This window comes from Rhinolophus sinicus, chromosome 13 (genome assembly GCF_057876585.1).
Source record: "Rhinolophus sinicus isolate RSI-liver-muscle chromosome 13, RSI-T2T, whole genome shotgun sequence".
Lineage (NCBI taxonomy): Eukaryota > Metazoa > Chordata > Mammalia > Chiroptera > Rhinolophidae > Rhinolophus > Rhinolophus sinicus.
This window is the reverse complement of record NC_142513.1, coordinates 12711748-12732540: the sequence shown is the minus strand read 5'-3', so window position 1 is coordinate 12732540 and position 20793 is coordinate 12711748. Positions and strand designations below refer to the sequence as shown.

Below are 20793 nucleotides of genomic sequence, written 5' to 3'. Positions count from 1 at the left end.
AGATCAGGTGAGTAGGGAGGATGTTCCAATACAGTTATTTGTTTACTGGATAAAAACCCCCTCACAGACAGTGCCGTGTGAGCTGGTGCATTGTTGTGATGCAAGAGCCATGAATTGGCAAAAAGTTCAGGTCGTCTAACTTTCACGCAGCCTTTTCAGCACTTCCAAATAGTAAACCTGGTTAACTGTTTGTCCAGTTGGTACAAATTCATAATGAATTATCCCTCTCACATAAAAAGAGGTCATCAACATCGTTGCAACAAGTTCGCGAACTTAATTGTCAGACCTCAGACGTGGTCAAACATCAGAATCACTTGGGGAGCTTGAGAAGCAATAGATTTCCAGGTCCATCCAGGATTTTTTGAGTCGTCTGGGTTGGCGCTCAGGATCCTGGTTTCCGATGGAAAGGCATGCGCAGAACAGGTTGAGAATCCCTGGGCTACTGAAATGCCGAGCATCCTCCTCATCCAAGATTGTTGGATTCTAGAAGCCATGGAAGCTACCAAAGGAACCCAGGACACGCCCTCAAGAAGCGTGCAATGGCTTAGTAGTAATGAAACCTTGCTCTGTGTCAAGGATTACACGCATGGCCCCACAGACTCCTTCTCTTAGGCCACTTCCTCCCCAGGTTCCCTGTCTCCTCCTTCCCTTTTTCAGCTCCAGCATCCCCTCCTCCAGGAAGCCTTTCTGGACTCCTAGAGTTAGGGACCCCTCTTTGGGCTTCCACGATGACAAGATTTTCATTTGCAGATGTCCGTTTCTATATATACCCCCACTACCGCCGGCCATGATGGAGCTGGTGGCTCACTCAAGCCTGTGTACCCAGTACCCAGGCCCAGCATAAGTGCTCACTAAGCATCTAGAGACAGACTTGCTCTGCTCCATGAAGGATGGGCAGAGGAGGCAGCGAGGAAAGCAACTGCAGCAGGAAGTAATCCAGGTCACCAGGTTGGGAGGAAACAGAACCTACAAATTCTCGCTGCCACTGTTCAGAAGCAGCCTGGCCTATTTATAGCTCCCAAGCCTTCTGCTTCTTGCATTTAAATGCTGGGCCAGGCATGGAATAAAAATCCTGGGTCGGTTTGTTCGTTTTCAATTTTATGTCTTTCTTTTTTCTTTTCTTTTTTTTTGGTGTGTGTGTGTGTGTGTGTGTGTGTGTGTGTGTGTGTGTGTTTACAAGAATAGGAACAGAAAGCAGGGAAGAAAATGAAAATGAACCGTGGCTATCAGGCTGAGCTGCCTTGTGTCATCCCTGGGTCTGACTCGGCAAGTCTGTGGTTTACAGACAAATCATACGCAACTCTAGACCTGATCCTAGAAATCGGTGTCCCTGTAGAGACGAGCCTGTGAAGGTCTTTTTAAGGTGATTTTTAAATAGTGCCTGCATTTACAAAACAGTATCACAGCATGACCCTGCTTTGGTTTAAACATGCATTCCTGCACACGCACACACATGCACGCACGCACGCACGCACACGCACACCCCCATAACACAACGGAAAAAAAAATTGCTCCAATGGTTAAATATTCTGCTTTTGGATTATAGAATTGGAGTCACTTTTACTTTCTTTTTGTATGCATTCTCTGCATTGTCCCAAAATTTCCACCATGCATATACATAGCATAGACTGGGGATGTTAGATGCCAGGAAACCGGCTCTGTCATTTGCTAGTGTGCGACCTTGGGGGAGTTCCTCAATTTCCTCATCTGTACAATGGGAATAGCAGAAGGACCTCTGTCGGAGGTTCGCTCTGAGGACTACACAAGGTCACATGCATGACATCTAGGCACGGCATCTGGAATATGTATGTGCAAGAAATGCCAGCTAGTGCAAACATACTAGTGATTGCAACTTGTGAAAGCACAACATCGTTTTAAAAAATTAAAAAGATAAATGGTGATTCTCCCACTCCTGGTGTAGGCTGTGCCTGGGAGAACTCAGAGGCTTGACTGAGTTCCACGTCCAACCTGGCTGCAAAAGCACCAAATGACCCTTTCTTCTCCTCTCAACTTCACTTTTCTGACTTTGAAAAGGCCCACCCCTCTCAGCAGGGATCCAAGAGGCCTGAAGATGACAGAGCTCTGGGCTTCAAGAAGGGCCACGAGGGACTGTCCTTACCCACCCACCCCTCCTTCCCGGCCTCACTGCCTCCCTGGGCCCATTTTCTAACACACCTACCTTGTCTCCACGAGGCATAAATAAACCACAGGAAGCTCCTCCCTGACCACACAGGACACCCAGGGCACTGGAGCAGCTTCCCCAGGTCCAGCCTGGTAAACAGCTTTTCCTCTTCAAGACCATACTCAGCACCCCTTGCTCAATGGGGTCACCCAGTTATCTGCTCTGCTTGTCTTCCCTCCTCGGCTGAGGGGGGACTCCGTCCTGTCCCACAGTATACCTTTGCCACCCAGCACATTAGAACAGGGGTCAGTAAATATGTGGATTGCATCAAGAATGCTTTGAATATCGAATGTCAACTATAATTAAAATATATGTGTATATATATTATATATATATATAGTCACTGAGTGTAAAGTACAGCATAGGGAATACAGTCTGATATTGTAATAGCTATGGATGGTGTCAGATGGAAAGTAGACTTGTTGGGGTGATCACTTTGTGAGGGGTGTAAATGTCTAATCGTGATGGTGTTTTGTACACCTGAAACTAATAAAAATAAATAAAAACTCACAGATGAGACAAAACACCTTATGAATGGAATAAAATAATAAAACAAAAAGAACACTTTTAAAAATTACAAAGAGATGCAGGGCAGTGATCAGGCTAACAGACTCAAGCACCGCAGACCGGCGTTTGACCTTACTACTGAACGGCCCTGGGCCAAAGACAAGCCTATCCTCTCTGAGCCTCAGTTTCCTCGTCTGTACAATGGGTATGACAATGGTCCTCCCCTCAGGTTCTGATGTTTCGATAGGATAGGCAGGTAAAGTGCTCAGAATACCTGGCATGTATGAAACACAAAACAAGCATCAGTTATCATGAGGAGGATGATTATTAAAAGTGTGCGATGACTTAACGGTTATCTCGGGATCCCAGAGTGTCAACATCTTCCCTTCCGGTCTTACCCGTGGCTCTTCTCTGATTTAGGTCCATGGGACCCTGTGAACCATGGGACAAGTTGCTACCTGCACAAAGGTGCCCAATTGAGCATGGTCACAGGGCTGAAATGCAGCCTGTTTGCCCTTGCCGGGCCATACACCCCACTGTACTAGAGAGGGGGAGCCCTTTTCTAATTCATCCTCCTACAGGAGGACCTTTCTTATTTATTTATTTATTTAATCACCCAGGATGGAGGTGATTACCTCCATACAAGCCATGTGTCTGCACAGGGCCCAGGACATGGGACCACGGGGCCAAGGGCGGTCCCTAGGCTGCTCTCACTCTCAGTTCAAAGGATGATGCAAGCTTGCAAAGTCCCCCCCCCCACCCCAAATGTTGCAGGGCTCAGGGCAATTGAGGCCCTCATACTTATTCTAAATATTTAAAAGTTATAAATCAGGCTATTAATAAAATATGTCCTACCCTTCCACTCTGACAAATATGCCTCCATAATGACCTTGACGGCCAGGACAGGTTCCAATTTAGAATCCTCAGCGTTCCATGGCTGAATATGGAGTGAGGAGGGCGCTGGCCCCCAGCTGCAGCTGCCTCTTCCCTTCATCATCCCCTCCCTACCCCTAGACTCCCCTCTTCCCCCTCTGTTCTCATCTCCACAAACTCACTTCGGGGCCACCTATCAGGACAGCAGCGATGGACAGAGTCTACCCTCAGGAGGATGGACCTACAGAAGGGGTCTGGACAGACCCCAGAAGCTGACTCAGAGCCCTATGGGCAGGGAATTCTGGGGTCCCGATACCCAGAACACGGCCTGGAAAGAGGGAACAGCATGGACATATCCTGACTCGCCTCAATGAGGAGCGCCAGAGAGCAACCCAGTAAAGATCTCAAATCAGGGCACTTCCTCCCAGTGTAAAGGCTGTAACACGCAGCCCACAGTTCTACCGGCAGCCAGGTCTACCACTCAGCAAACAGGTCGTGAGAAAACTCAGGAGAGCCTGACCCGGGTTGATTCTTTCAGGGATTGTGGCCCAATTATTACCACACCCTTTCACAAAGCAGATTTGCCAACCACTTGGGGGTGAGGTGGGCATGAGGCCTCTCTCATCTTTCTCCCCCCGCAAGGCCCAGATTTAGGGGTTTAAATTTCCTGGGCATCCCCAGGCATCTGCAGGCCCAGGCCTACTCTGAGCCCCTGCTGCAGCTGGAGACATACGGACCCTGTTCCCAGTTCCTGGTCAGGGCTAGGGTCACAGACAGCGCTGCAAACCCAACCGTTCACTGAAGAGTGGTTTTCCTTTATTTTTTTAATTTTAATTTTTTTTTTTTTTAAGACGTAGACATTCACCTCTGGAGAGAAATTATGGGTTTCAAGAGTTTTTGACAAAGAGCTTCATTCCAGAAATGTAAAGCCGGCATTTTAAATTTGGTTCTTATTCACTGCTGGAAAGTATTAGAATGAAGATTACAAATTTAATAATGTAACACGGCAGGAATTGGCCCAGCCTCATCTCCAGGAAAGTAATGTGTTCCTGACTTCAAACTGGCAATTCCCAGCCTCCCGGCATCACCAGACCAGCCCGGGGACACACTCCTGACTTTTTCGTGTCTTGCGCTCCAGCCCATGCAGCTACTAGCCCAGGCCCCAAAAGGTTACCATCACCAGAGGCTGGGGATTCAGTGCCGGAATGGTCAGACCCATTCGGGGACAGTCACTCTAACCAAAGGTGCCTCCTGGCTCCATTCTTCCCACCTGCAGCCAGAGAGGTCTTTGCAAACCCCAGATCTGAATCTGTCACTTCGCTGCTAGAAACCCAACAGGGGCTCAACTGTCCCTAAGCTCCAGTCCAGGAATCTTGATCCAGTCCTGCTACTTCACCAGCCACACGCTGCTTTCCCTGGGTTTTCAAAACATCATGTGCCAGTCTCAGAGATAGAGAGACAAAAACTGATGGTTGCTAGATAGGAGGGGGTGGGGATAAGCGAGAAGGGGAGGGGATTAGAAAGCACAAATTGGTAGCCACAAGATTGCCACGGGGATATGAAAGACAGTTTGGGAAATATAATCCATAGTGTTGTAAAGATTTGGTAGGGTATCCGATGGACACTAATCTTATTAGGGAGACCAGCTCAGGGACGGTGTAGATGCCTGACCACTGCACCGAAGCTGAAGCTGAATAATCCTGAATGTCACCTATAATTATATATATATATAGTCACAGGATGTGGAATACAGCATAGGGAATAGAGTCAATGGAATTGTAACAGCTATATACGATGTCAGAGGGGTAGTAGATTGGGGGAGGAAGGGTTATGACTTTGTGAGGGGTGTAAATGTCTAACTAGTACATTGTTTTGTACACCTGAAATAATAAAAAAAAACCCACTGTGTGCCCACCTCTGCACAGCTGCTAATAATAAGAACTAAACTAACCGAGCACTAACTGTGTGTCAGACACTGCGCTCAGGGCTTGACAGGTATCCTCTCAATCCTCACCCCTACCTCGTGTGGGAGGCAGTATAGCTTAGTGGTTAAGCTCAGACTCTGGAGTCAGATACAGGGGTGTAAGTCCTGCCTCTGACCCTTACTAGCTGTGTGATCTTGGGCAGCGTACTTAACCTCGCTGTGCCTGTTTCCTCATCTATAAACAGGGATGGTGATGGTACCTACCTCACAGAGTAGCTGTGAGGCTTGAACGAGTTAATGGACGCGACGCGTCGGAACACGATGGATGCTGTATGTTAACCATCATCTCCCTTTTATAGCAACAGAAACGGAAGCACCGAGTGATGAAACAACGTGGTTAAGGTCACACCGTTACCAGTGGGAGTGCGGTCTCCAGACTCTGAAGCCCTCAATTTTCACCATGACACATCCATTGTAAAAAATTTGGAAAATGGAAATGAAGCACAAACTAGATATCGAAAACTACCCATAATTCTGCCATGCAGAAGCAATTATGGTTAATATTTCCATCCGTGTGCATGAATGTGTGGAGGGAGAGGGGAGGGAAAGGGGAAACAGCCACACAGACTGAGAGAATCCAGGATTCAACCTCCCCTCACCCCGCATTCCCATAATTGACTCCCAAGTATGTGCTCTCAGCATTATGGCATCCAGTCCCACTCCCCTGCCTTCACTTGGCCAACTCCACTCATACCTTAGGTCTCAGCTTAGCTGTCCCCTCCCCTGCCACCCCCCACCCCCCACTTCCCCCAGACAGGTCAGTTCTCCCAGCTCCAGCCTTTCTGGCACTCTGTACTGGTCTTGTATGACACCCATCACAGCAGTCATCAAATTATTAGTTGTTACTTTGGCTATGGAATGTCTAACGCGCCCCCTCCACCACCACCAGATTGTAAACTCCATGAGGGCAAAGATTGGGCCCGCCTTGGGTCACCAGCACCTAGAATAGGGCCTTGGCATCAGCAACTACTGGAGGAAGAAAGAAAGAAATGGAGCGGGGAGGAGAATGAGAAGGAAGGAGAACTTTGGAATCCAGCTCCACCTCTTAGCTCCAAATCTGCGTCCCCTGTGTGAGATTCCGACAAGAATTACACCGTGCCTGCCCTGGAGGGGCTCACAGTGTGGCCGTGGAAAAGTGACGGAAGCCAGGCTGTGCAGGGGCTGGAGAGAAAGAAGTGCAGAGCGCCACCCACGTGGGCACCCAGGAGAAAAGAACAACTCCACCCGAGAGGAGACAGGTGAGCTTCCTGGAGGAGGCGGCACTGGAGCCCTGAAAGGAGAGGGGAGGACACTCCAGAGGAGGGAATCACCCAAGCAGAGGCATGGAAGTAAAAAAAAAAAAAAAAAACCGTGAGCAAGACCACCAAGAATGGAGGAGTCAATTTTTGCCTGGAAATAACAAATAGCTGGAAAGGCTGAAACGAGGAAGTAACCTGGCCCAACACAAAACTTGTTTTCCTGTTCATCCTGCCACCTTCTCTCCAGCACACTTTCCAAACAGAGCCATGCCCCTGACCCGGGGGGAGTGACGCTGTCAGTCTCCTGCCCCATATGCCTCATCTTGACCGTTTCCGTGACTGCTGGCCCGACCCCGTTGCCCGCACCTGTATTTCTTGGCCCAAGGGCTACCACTTGTGACAGGTCAGAAATGATGGCAACAAATAACTCTCCGGCCCATTCCCTATGGCCCTCAACTGAGGACTCATGGAAGTTGGTGTATAAATACCCCCAGCTCCCATGTTCTACTGCAGGGGTCCAGAAACTACGGCCCGTGAACTAAATCCAGCTCGCTGACTCTTTTTGTCAATAAAGTTTTATTAGAACACAGCCTCACCCACCATTTACATATCATCTGGGGCTGCTTTTGCACTCCAATTTCATAAGTGAGCAGTTGCAAAAGAGACCCTCTGGCCCTCGAAGACTAAAATATCCACCCTGTGGTCCATTATAGAAGTTTGTTGAGTTCCATCCTCCAGCCTCCCAGAAGCCCCCAACAAGACTCAGCTCAGTTGCCCTGAATCAATTGGCAGAAATGGGGTCTCAAATCCAGGTTTTCTTATGACGAATCGAGGGCTCATTCCATGACAAGTCAGCTACCCTTTAAACCTTTCACCTCAGGCAGCCTGTCGGGTCTCTGCCCACCTCTCTGGAAAAATCCTTCCTAGTATGTGGCTCCCGGGAGATCAAACAGGCAAAAACGTTCTGTCAGACCAAACGGCTTTCTGTTTGCAAGGTACAAGAAAATCCAGACAGACACCCTTCAAAGTACTTGGAAAGAGGCCCACTAGGAAGCATGAAATATATATACATGTGACAAACATTAAATGCAGTACAGAATGTTGGAAAGACCACAAGTGTTGCAGGCAGGCCTGGGTTTGAAGCCCTCGCTACCCTCACTAGCTGTGTGACCTTGGCCAAGTCAAGTCCATCCAGATACTTGATTCTTCCAGGCCGCCTAATGCAACGATTGCCTTGTAAGACTGTGGAAAAGGTGATCTGAAATAGGGGTGGGCACTGCTCAGCACAGAACTGGCCCCACCTGCTCTCCCCAGTCTGTCGCCAGAAGCTCCTAGACAGCAGGTGGGTGACCCAGCCCAGCCAGATCCCCCATACCAAGCAGGAGTGAGTACCTGTGAGTATCTGTTGTGAGTAACTGCGGGTCCTGCCTCATGGCTGTCCCTTCTTTGGGGAACTGCCCTTAGCTGATGGGAGCTGCCTTGTCCCAAAAGTTATGCCCCCACCCCCCAACCTGGGGGACCGCCCACAGCCAATGACTGACTGATATGGGAGCACAGCAGGCTGGGCAACCCTGCGATGTCATCTGCTCCCCAGAGCTTCCCACAGATGTCGCTGAAGCCAGCCTGTGGCTTAAGGCCCATCTTTAGCTGCTTCTTTTCCTGCCCATCCTGCATCCCTCTCACCCTCTCACGGGTCTCACCTGAGAGCACTTGCATAGCATATCACCTGTACACGAATCCCTGCCTCAGGTGAGAACAGGAGGGAAGAGATGTCCCATCTTCTGTATTCTTCTCAACTTGAAGACTGCTGGGAGGAGGCTAAGACTGTTATCCAGGAAGACCTCAGAGGTTCTGCGGGCTTCGTTCCAGACCACCGCAACAAATCAAGTATCATAATAAAGCGTGTCACAATCTTTTTACTGATGGAGGGTCTTGCCTTCCATGTGTAAAAAACGCAACATCTAAGAAGCACCATAAAGCAACACGCAGTGACACGAGGTATGCCTGTACATGTCTCTTTCTGCCTCGCTAGTGGCACCCTCCTGATTCCCGTCAGGGCCAGGCTCCCCTGTTGGAGGGTCCCTCTCCCGGTACTCAGCATACCCAACAGAAGCTGGACAGAACTGGCAGCTTCCTAGGGCCAGCTGGCTCGGGGGTGGGTTGGCCAGGGCCTGGGGGGGCCCAGAGGCACCTGGTCCAGTCTTGCTGTTGGGCCCAGGCAGATGTTTCTCATGACATTTGCTGAGGAACTAATTAATTACCATTACAGGCCCCAGTGAGTGACACATCCTCCCACCCACTCCCAGGGAGGCTCCAGGTGGCATTTTTCAGGGACAGCGAGTGCTGGAAACACAGGGTGAGGGCTTGAAGCCTCAGGTACTGACAGGGCCCGGGGTGGCCACTTGGTCCTGGAGGGGGGTCCAGACACATCGGTTCTCTTCCTGGCTTTGCCAGAGACCTGCTGTGAGGCTTTAAGCAAACTGTGCGTTCCCTTTTTGGGCCTCAAGCAAAGATGAGTAGATGACCTTGGAGCGATTTCCGCTGTGAAGGCGCTAAGATAGTAATAGCCAACACTCTTGAAACACTTTCCGTGTGTGGGCTTTCTACAAAGCACTTGACAAATGTTTACTCATTTAACGCACATGACACCTTCAAGGCAGGGAGGGGTTATGATTAGCCCATTTTACAGTTGAGAAACTGAGGCTGAGAGAAGTTAAGTAACTTCCTCGAGGTCACACAGCCAATAAGTGGCAAAGCCAGGATTCAAATCCATCTGGCTGTAGAGTTCGTATCGTAACCATCAGCATGCTACACTGGCCTAATATAACCTGACTTACTCTCGAACGCTCACCGTGCCTGGCACAGGTCTGGGCACCATCTAAGTACTTAATAAGAATTTGGTAACTGGAAAATAAAGAAAAAACTCGCAGCAGAAAACCAGTAGTGGTTTATGGGAGTGGGGCTGTGTCATGCGGGAGACCCTGCTCGCTGCGCCATTTGTCGTGCGGGGCGGCCTGCGGGGTCTCTGCTCCCACTCCCCACATAAGAACGCAGGATATGGTGAGGCCAAAAAGGAACACCCACGGAGCCATAGGTAGGGGAGTCATACCACTACGGTCTCACTGGAGGCTGGGTTCACTGGACGTGCGACCTGCTGTCCGTTTTCTGCAACCGACCGACGACTCTCCTCCACTCTCCTCCGTAGCCGCAGCAGTTATACTAGTGGCCATTGGTTCAATGGCTACAGCTGACGGCCAACTAGCCACAGCTGATGGCCATCCAATCACAGTTGATGGCCATTTACTACCTGAGTCAGCACCTGTCTATGTGAGGCTGAGAGCCTGGAAACTACTTTCTGGGGCTCTGCCCCCACAGGCTGGGTGGCTGAGGTAGGAAGTAGGCTGATGTTTCCTTGAGAGCCCTTTGGTGCTCTTTGGCTTTTTAACCAAGTAACATGTTATCATCAGTAACAGCCACAGAAAGGGTTGTAAGAGCTTCAAACATTGTCGGTCCCAGGGAAGGGACAGGAGAGTCAAGGATGGAGGTGCCTGGGACACTTTTCACAGGGTTTCTTTCGTGCTTTTAAAATGTTGTACCATCTGCATATATTACCTAATCCAAACAATATGTATTCTTTTAAAAGTTATTCAATGATCCATCCGCCAAGAATCAACTAGAGAGAAACTTTGGCAGGAGGGGACGCTCTAGGGATGAAAGTGACAGTGGAGGGGCTACAGCAGAGTGGGTAGGGGACTCTAAAGGAGGAGCGAGGGGGCGTGGACAAGTGTCCTGTTTTCTGCAAGACTCTGGTTGTATCTAAACCACGCTCACTAGCCCATCACTCTTCAGATGGGGATTATCGGCCTGAAAGACAAAGGGAATGGCCAGAGAAGATGCTGAGGGTCAGCAGCTGCGCAGAGACCTCTGGACGCCTCATGCGGCCTCTTGGGCTCCCCCCGGGCACACAGAAAACACCAGCGATCCGGATGGGAGCCAGATGCCCCACCCCAGGCTGTGCACGCCCATCACCCCGCCCTTCCTGCACCCAGGAAGTCTACATTGGCAGGAAAGGAAGCGGCTTCCACTTCCTGGATGCCTCCTACATGCAGCACATACGGTATCTCTAATTCTCACAAGGTAGGGGTTATTCACGCCATTTTGTAAAGGACGAGGCTGAGGCCCAGAACGGTTACATACCACAGCGAAGACACACAGCCAGTGTGTGGCAGAGACTCAGACCCAGTTGTGGGGGCCTCCAAAGTCCATGCTCTTTTGCTACCCGAGTCACCCCTCTCAAGAGTACTTCCCATCAGTTTAGGACAAGTCCCACCCGAAAACTGCCCAAGCCTTTTCTGGAGACTCTGAGTTTTATGAGACTGGATGGAAATCTTATCACATCATAAGATTTGTCCCTGCTGCCTCCCATCTGAGCTAAATCCCAACCTTCCCAAGAAAATTACCAGCGACCCCTTTCTGAGAAGTACTGAAAGAAGCTGACTCAGTAAACTCCCCCGGGAGCACTTCCCAGCATTTCGCCCCTTTACATCGATGATTCCTTTGATTTACTTCTTCCCAGCAGAGGCCTGTCCTCAAATGAACCTCCTGGTCCAATATCCCACAAAAGGATATTATGGCCTGATGTGTTATTCATGCTGACTCATTTATCAGGTATACAGACGATGACTTCCCAAAGGATTTATAGGGTCCTACACATTACACCCAGTGCAAAGCAGGGCAGCCGCTGAGGCTCACTCGATCTGAGACCGTGTAAAAGAAACACGTGCCGGAAGACTATACCCAGGTAGTGCCTTTGGTACCCAACACCCCAGGATCTAAGACACAGGTAGCCAGGAGACATCCCCACTTGAGAGGAACCCTCCATTTCTCTCCAGCTTTTCTCTCTAACCCAGTGGTTCTCAAGGTAGCGTCCCTGGCCCAGCAGCGTCAGGATCAACATTACCTGGGGACTTGTTAGAAATGAGATTTTCAGGTCCCACTCCAGACTGAACGAGAAACTCTGGGGTGGGGCCCAGCAATCTGGGTTTTAACAAGCCCCCTAGATGAGTCTGACCCATTAAAACTGACGGTAATAACCACAACGCAGCAGCTCCCACTAACAGCACCTACTATGTGCCCAGCATTACACACAATTTCTTTAGTCCTCATAACTGAGTAAACCTTAAATTCTACATGCCTAGTGCTGGGCTAGGTACATTTTGTGGAGTATATCATTTATTCCTCACAATAACCCTTTAAAGAACTCAACTTTTATCATGCTTCCATTTTACAGATGAGGATATTGAGCCCTAGAGAGTTGAAGCCACTTGCCCAAGGTCACATGATTTAGAAGTGGCAGAGGCAAGATGGAAATTCAAGGGTGTTGGATTCCAAAGTCATGTTCTTTCTGTCCCGCTATGTTACCTCCCCAGGGTCTTTCACAGCTACGTCAGCCCGAGAAAAAATACAGCTGGATCAGGTGAGATTCAAGGAGGAGAGCAGGGAGAGCAGGGTGGGCAGAAAGAGCCCTGCCCGACTCCACAGTACCTTCCAGCTACAATGTGAAAAGCCGTGTGACGCTTTTAAAGAACAGTCATCGTGTCTAAGGAACAAAAAAGACTCAGGGCACTGGAGTTCTCGGCCTCTCTCTGACTTTACCCAGCTGAGGGGGCCTTTTTTCTTTCCACTCTGGACCTCAGTTTCCCCACCTGATAATCAATATCATTGTCTACATGGCTGAGTAATCTGCCCCCAGTTTACTTCTCTGACCTCATATCCCCTCACCTACTCTCTGTGCCGGTCTGCTTTCTGCGCCCTAAACACCCAAACTCACACTGACCTCAGGATCTTTGCACCAGCTGTTTCCTCTACACCCTCATATTTCCATTGCTGTCTCTGTCATGTAGGCCTCAACTCGAATGTCACCTCCTCAGTGAGCCTTCCCTAACTACCTTACTTAATGTTATCTCCTATCCTGTTTTATCCCCCATCAATCTGTTTTATTTTCATTCCACTTAACACAACCTGAACTAATTTATTTTTTAATTGATTGCCTGTGTATTGTCTGTCTCCCCCATGCCGGAACATAACTCCATGAGAGCAGAAACCATGTCTGCCTTGTTCCGTGATACCGTGTTTCCCTGAGAATAAGACCTAGCCAGACAATCAGCTCTAATGAGTCTTTTGGAGCAAAAATTAATATAAGACCGGGTCTTATTTTACTATAAGACTGGGTCTATAATATAATATAATATAATATAATATAATATAATATAATATAATATAATATAATATAATATAATACTGGGTCTTATATTAATTTTTGCTCCAAAAGATGCATTAGAGCTGATTGTCTGGCTAGGTCTTATTTTCAGGGAAACCCGGTATCTCCCGCACCTAGAATGCTATTTGGCACTGAGCAGCTAATGAAAGGCTAGCTGAAAGAAAAATACCAAGGAAGAAAACTCAGAGGCCAGAGCCCTTGATCCTTAACACGTGACCCTGGCAAACCACTTTGCCTCTCTGAGCCTCAGTTTCCCTTCTTGCCTAATAAGGGAAATGGACTAGAAGCTCTCCAAGGGTCCTTCCAAGACTGCCAATCTTGGAAAGCCAAGCCTGGAACCGGTCCAGTTGGTCCATCCAGAAGCAGCAGCTGCCCCTCCCTTCCCCCACCCCCACCCATGTCCCTGCCCAGCCGCCCAGCCCTCTCACTCCCCCCTCGCAGAAACTGTTAATGAAGTGCGCACTGCTAAATGCAGTTACAATTACGGGGGCTAAGAATAAGGCGCTGACATCAGCCTCTCGGTTTCCGAGTGAATCAGAAGGGGAGGGGGGAGGAAGAAGAAAAGGGGAGGAGGGATGGCACTCTGGAACTGTCAAGTGGAAATAGCACAGCGTTAAATATAATCCAGCATTGGCCTACATCGGTCTGGAGAGGCAGGTGACGACTGGCCCCCAGGGCCAGGGCAGACAACCGGATTCTTCAAGGAGGCCAGGCAGCCCCGTGATGGGGATCATCCAGGAACTGGTGGCCAGGAAGACATTCCAGCGGGTTGGGGCAAACTGTAGTGGGATGGCGGACCCTAAAGGGACACCTCTGAAAGTGAACAGGCCCATGCGCCCCGGCACTTGTTGTTTTGACAGCACAAGCACCGCCTCTAGGGCTTACACAGCCCTTTCCCACCTTTCTCACTTCATGCCAAGAGGCAGAGGGAGGCCTCTGAAGTCAAACACACCTGGGTTTGAGTCACCACCATGCAACCCAAAAGAGTCATGGAGCTACTCCCAGCTGCCTGGTTTTTCCTCATCTGTCAAATGGGTACATCCACAATAGCAGCTGCCTTTTGGTTGCTATAGGATTCAGTGAGATCATGGAAAGCACTAAGCACAACCAAGCAGCCTTTCAATCATGTTATCTTTACAGTTTTGAGAGATGCTCATAGAAGGAGAATGAACCCTTTCTTTCCGGATGAGGAAACTGAGGCCCCAGAGCCAAGGAGGAATCAAACCCAAACCCCAAGAAATAAACTGGGTGGCAAAATTGAGAGAACTTCAGTGCAGTTCAATCATTCCAGGTGACTGAAGGCTAGGGATTGGAGCTCTAACAGTAAAAAGTGGGATTGACTACAGCCCTGGAAAGGGGGGCATAACAGTGGGGGAGATGTTTACACCCTTTTGAGCACATTCTCCAAAACTGACACCTTGCTAACAATTCTTAAAAGAAATACTGACCCAATGGTTGTTAAGGCCAAAGGGAAAAGACATTAGAGGAGGCAAAGTACAAGACAGGCCCTAAGAAAGGAGAGAAGGTCAGCTGACACGGAAGCTCTCTTATATTCTCTCTCTCTTCCACACCTCAGCCCCACCCTCACTCCGCCTTCAACTAGAACTGGCTCAGCCTCTGGGGTGGAGGTGGATGGGGAGGGAGACAGCATCATCCCCAAAGGAAGACAAGGTGAATGGACCCCTCCTTCCCCCTTCCCACCGAACCGAACCTGGGGGGCCTCTGGCAGCTGCAAACTGCCAAGGAAGCTGAGGCCATGAGTCTGGCAGCATGGGGATGGGGAAGAGGCGGTGGCTAGGGGTGAGAAATCTAAGGAAAGAGCGCTAATAGCATCAGAGCAGATCCTTAGCCAGTGAGCTGGGGAAGGGGGGAAGGGGGGAATCTCCACGCACCTGATTTTTTCTGAGATATTTCTTTCAGGATAATTTGATTAAGATAAAGCAGTGTGGGTCTATATTCTCATCTCATTCCACACTTGAACTGTGGGAATAGTTGGTTCAATTCTTTACCATGCCTCAGTTATCCCAATCTAGAAGTTCTTCCCAACTGTTTACGCATAAAGGAAATGACTGCACTTGGTGGTAAACTGGAGAAGGGGCAGAGTGGGGACTGGAAGTGGCTGCCCTAGGGATGAGAGTGGGAATGGAGGCTTTAAAACTTCAACCTCACGCCCTCAAGCGGCCCTGGCCCCAGAGGATACTTTAAGCCTCCCCCCCCACCACGCCCCACCACCATTCCCACTTATCCATGCAGCAACCCCTCCAGGGCTGAAGCACTTAGTTCCCACCATCTCAGAGGAACATTTGGTTTCCCAGAAAAAGCTCAGGTCAAATTTCAAGGACAAAAGTTAGCACATGGTCTGGAAAAGAAAACTCTGCCAAATGGATGAAGGGAGGGGGACAGGAATTGGATCTCTGATTCCCCATGCCAGGATCTATCTGGCAGGATATGAGTTTCTCCACCTCACAACCCAGAAGTAACTCAAACAACCCCCTCCATTTCCCCTCTGTCCAAAAAGAAAGGGGGTGGACTTTGGTACTAGTTTGTAGGACCCATCCACCATGCCACCCCACCCAGCAGATTTGGCCTTTGCAGAAGAGGGAGGTGCCATGAAGGGCTTTCCAGTCCAGAGATGTGGCCCTAACAGCTAGGAGAGGGACCGGTAGCCAGCCGGTGTTGCCATGGCAACTTCCTCCCTGCACCAGATCGAAGCATCCTATGGGCAAATCAGAGCTGGCTGCTCCCGCTTCTCCGCCCTTCTCCCGGGCGGGGGAGAACTAGACGCCAAAACCACTCGGTCAGTCTCAGGGACTGACCATCCTCAATTCCAGACCCTGATGGAACAACCCCCTTTGGCATTTGCTAGAAACTGGAGACGTTTCTGCTCCCCAGCTGTGCCACAAGGCAGACTGGCAGGGCTGAGGCTGTAGATGTGATGAAAATTAACTGTCAGGAAGAACAGGAAAATGGGGAACTGGACTGCTCCCCACCCTCTTGTTCCTCATGCAAGTCCCCTAAATCCCCATCTTTAAACCACTTCCAAGAAGGAGGGCCCAACTCTACCTTAATAGCTGTAACAATGCAATAAAATTACCTTATTAAAAATTATAAAAGCTAGCATTTTGAGAATCAGTATTTCCCAAACCCCAAAGATTCTTTTTTACAGTCATGCTCAGAAACAAGTCTTACTTGGTAATAAGACAAGTAAGAGTTAACAGGTATTGCAAGCCTACCTGGTGCCAGGTACTATATATATACTAAGCCCTTTACGTAGCACAAACAGCGTAATAATCAAAAGCATAAATGCTCAAATCAGATTGCTCAAGTTCAAATCCCAATTCCCTCACTTCCTGGTTGCATGACCTTGAATGAATACTCTCTCTGTGCCTCGGTTTTCTCATCTGAAAACAGGGATGTTACATGTTAATTCTACAGGGTTGCTAAGAGGCAAGAATTAAACTAATACATGCATTTCAAGTGCCTAGAAGGATGCGTAGCCAAAAGGAATCATTTGTAAAATGCTGACCCTATGCAGTCCATGCGCTTATTTTCTTCCTCATACAGATGAGAAGACCTGAGGTCCTGTGACTCACGCCTCCCCACCCCCTCCCCAATTACAAACCCAGTGCCAGCAAGGCTGAGTAATGGAGACACAGACACAAAAATGCCCCTAAAGGCAGGCCTCTCTAAAACCCCAGCACATTTGTGAAAAGGGGCAACTGGCAGCGCAAGAAAGGAGTTCTGAGCGCACAGGGGAAGATATCTTGCTCCTTGAGAGGATTTCTAGGAATCTGCAACGGCCAGCATCCTGAGCCCCTGGGTGGCTAGAGAGGGGTAGGAGGGAGGGGCAGCTCGTCTGTGCTTTTGATTGTTACACAAAATGTCCAAACCTCCCAAGCCCGAGGCAGGAAAGTGCTCTGGCCCAGTTAAGGCTAATGAAATAGTCTCCTTCTCACACGGTTCCTCAGGAAACCAGCTGAAGGGTGGCACGTAAGCCATGAAGACGGCTCTGGCTCGATCTGGTTGATGGAAAAGATGCATTTGACAGGAGTCGGAAGCAGCAAAAGGGGGGGGGAACCGAGATGAGCCAGAGGCCCTTCAGGGACACACTTCTGAGCCACTAAGTGGACCAGAGGAGGGAACAGAGAAGAGGATGATAGAGAGAAGCCAGTTCCGACAGCCCTCCTCCCGAAGCAGTCTCTGTCCAGTGTTTGAGAGATTATTCAAACTGCTTTTAAAAATGAGTTCAGTGCAGTTCTGGTCTAAGAGAATAAATCCAAAAGGCTTTTTTAAGGAGAAAATGAATGACTTCGAGAAGAACAAGAGATATGAAGCACCAAGACAACGTTCTCTACTTCAAGTTTTCACCAGACGCTCATTAGTCTTCCGGAAATGAAACTTGACTTTCTCCCACCCCCTCCCAAACTCGAAGCATCCCTTAAGATGAGCAGACAGTAAGCACGAGATGCCCAAACCAAACTCTTGGCTGCCAGCCACTCCCTGGGGCCTCCTCACCTGGGAACCATTTTCTACACAGTGAGATTTGGCTTTTTAAAAAATCCTCTTTCAGAGAGAGGGCTAGTGGTTTACTGGAAAGAGAACTGGAAACCTGATTTTAGTCTCGGCTCTGTGCCTGCCTCACTGGGTGACCTTGGGTCACACACACACACCAGGGCTCCAGTCTCACACACACATACATACACATACATAAATTCTCATTCTCTCTCTCTCTCTCTCTCTATCTCTCTCTCTCTCTCTCTCTCTCTCTCTCTCTCCTCCCCCCCCCCCCATTTGAGGTTAAAAAGGGGTTGGACAAGATGATTTCTAGGTCTTTTCCAAGTGAAAAACTTAAGAATTTGAAGAAACCCGCTGGAAAAAACATCAGGTGGCTCTTTAAAAAAAAAATCTCTAATATTACATGAAGTTTGACTTAAGTGAAACCAGGGCAAGTCGCCTGCAACCAGCAATAATCACCAAGGCATCAGACCCATGACACGGAGCATGACTTTGGAGAAAAATCTAACTGATGCTCCTACAAATCCATACTCCTGTCCAGCCCGGCTCTTGAGACCCAAGTGGTCTGTCGAACTTCAGGGGAGTCCGCAACCATCCAGGGTGGGGTGCGGAAGCCACCTCACCGAGGCTGGTGGGGCTCCCTGCCTCAACCCCCATGCTAGCCTGATTTCTCTCTGATTTTGCTCCAGTGGAGGCCACTGTGGTAGAGAGCCCCTCCATTCCTCCTCACAGTGCCTTGTCCAGAAAAATAATACAACCCCCCTCTGCTACATCAAGGGGAAACTTAAGCCTCTGAGCCTCAGTTATTTTTGTCTGTAAAACAGTGATTCTGTAAAATGGCTCTGCAGAAACCATCTTTACCCTACCCCCATCTCCCGGTCAACAGCAAGACAGGTCTGTCAGGGGTCTGCCTCATACACCCCCATTCACTCACTAGGCCAACACATTCTTCTGGAGAACCTTCTCCCACTTTTCCCCAACCTGCCTCCTGCTCCAGCGCAAACATGAGTGCACCCATCAGCCACAGCTCCATCCGTGGCTTATCAGTTAATGGATTGACCAGACAAGGGTCCCTGCAGGCAGGGAGTCTTAGGCAGGGGCCATGAACTCCCCAAAACTGTGGACAAAATTTTGTGGATGGGCATATGTGTCTGTTTTTGGTTTTGTTTTTGGAGAGAGAGTCCATAGTTTCATCAGGTTCTCAAAAGTGTCCATGAAGCCATTTTGCTCCTCCCCATCACAAAGACCCCTCTTCCCTTTTGTCCCCTGACTGAATTCAAATACTCTCAGATTTTTCAGCTTACAAAATACTTTTAACTCCCCCTTGTGTCTGTGACACTCATCCCATTTTACAGATGAGGCTATCCAATGATATGCCCAAGGTCACAGCTAATAAGTAGCGAAGCAAGACTGGAATCTGATTCTGACTCTTAAACTGAAACTCTGGGGAACTGTCACCCAGGCCCTCTAGCCACCCCACCTGTTGGTGGATTCGCTTCTGCAGGGCACAACCTGATCTGGAGGCCTCCTGTTCTCTCTGTCTGGTCCCAGGGCCCCAAAGACCAGGTTTCCCGACATTTCCCTGCCCCTCGGCTCTACCTGAGGTTCTGCACAGGCCAGGGAACCAGAGGTTGGCGCCGCTGGATGGTGGCCGGGTTCAGCCCACCCAGAAGAGCGACTCCAGAGACAAGAGTACCCGGGGTCAGGGGCACAGTCCCGAGGCCGCGCAGGTGTAGAGTTGGCGCTGCCCTACGCCTCCCCCAAGGGCCAGCGGGTGAGAGGCCGTCAGTCGGCCGGTCCCCCCACCCCACCCCCAGGGTCCGCTCCAGTCTGATAAAAAACCAGGAGTCCAGAGACCCCCGCCTCTACGAGAAGCGGAGGAGAAACAAACGGGGCGCTAAAGGCCTTGGGCGTAGGGCAGGGGGTCTAGCAGGAAGCCTCTGCATGTATCCAAGACAAAGATGGAGAGGTAAGGTCTGCGCGCCACCTCCAATGGCAGGGGGCGCGTCGGAGCCCCAGGGGTGAGGCCGCCAAAGCCCCGGGGTTTGAGGAATAGGCACCAACGCGAGGCTCGGGAGGGTGGCGGGTCCGATCCCGGGGCAAGACAGGGGGCATCCAGTAGGCTCAGGTGAGTAGGAAGCTGGGTCCACTCGACTCAAAGGGCCCACCTGCGGGAAGGGGGCGAATGCAGAGGATCTAGGGGTCCCTGGGGGTAGCGGGAGGCTAGAAGGCAACGCCTCCTAGAGACCCTGGAGTGCCGTAGGTGGGGAAGGAGACCCTGGGGCGCATCCCCGAACGGGGATGGGGGTGGGGAGGAGAAAGAGGCCACCTCTAAGGGCGCACCGGCTCGGGTAGAGGGCCTCGGGATCTGGCTCCCGGGACAGCCCCCGGGGGTCGGGGGCGGGCGGCACGCTTACCCGCGTCCTCGTCGTCGAAGGAGTTCATGCACGGGAAGTAGATGGCGAGCGCCTCGAAGGAGGCGGACAGGCTGAGGCGGCTCTGCGAGCGTTCCATGCCCGCGCCGGCGCCCGGCGCCTCGGCCGCGGCCGCGGCGGCGGGCGGCTTGGGCAGCTTGGCCGCCCCATTCTTGACGCGGAGTACGGCGCGCGGCGTGGTGGCGGCGACCCGGAGCCAGGCCGGGGCTCCGCGGCAGCGTTGGCTGGCGCGGCGGGGCCGGGGGGGCGGGCGGCGGACGAGCCGGGAGCTGGCAGAGCGCGGAGCCCGAGGCGCGCGATGCTCCCGGCGACCGTGGTGCTGGCGCTGGTGGCGGTGTCGGCGGCAGCGGCGGCGGCGCAGCGAGCTCCGGCCCGTGGCGCCCTCAGCCGGTCGCGTGGGGCGGGCTCGGAGCCGTCACCGCAGCCAATGGGCGCTGCCCGGGGGAGGAGGCGCTGCGCTCCGGGGCGTGGGAGCCGGGAGGGTGTGGGTGACACCTCCTCGCCAACCCGCAGTCGGGCAGGTGTGCACCGGAGGGAGGATCGCGCCAGGCTGTTAGCGACCCAGTCCCGTGGCCGTGCCCCAACCCCATACTCAGCCTTCAGATTCGCTCCATTTCAGGCTTCCAGTCCCCCACTGAGACAGGCCTCACCCAGGGACACAGACCCGCTCAGAAGGGACACACTAGGAATGACTGGCACACAAGACCCTCAGATTCACACATGAACCCATGGAGGACCTCAAACAGGCACTCATACGATTGTATTCACTGCAAGATACA

At 50.8% G+C, this 20793-nt stretch overlaps 1 protein-coding gene across 2 annotated transcripts in view; it reads right to left on the bottom strand.

The window, feature by feature from the left end:
- Nucleotides 1-20407, bottom strand: part of RIMS4 (regulating synaptic membrane exocytosis 4) — a 56532-nt gene extending 36125 nt beyond the window's left edge. The window contains exon 1 of one of the 2 annotated variants that reach the window (XM_019748537.3): nucleotides 19997-20407. In XM_019748537.3, the coding sequence (XP_019604096.1) occupies nucleotides 19997-20093 (97 nt within the window). In that variant the 5' untranslated portion in view covers nucleotides 20094-20407. The remainder of the gene's footprint in view (nucleotides 1-19996) is intronic. The other variant, XM_019748531.3, reaches the window with a different exon arrangement.
- Nucleotides 20408-20793: the final 386 nt, after the last annotated feature.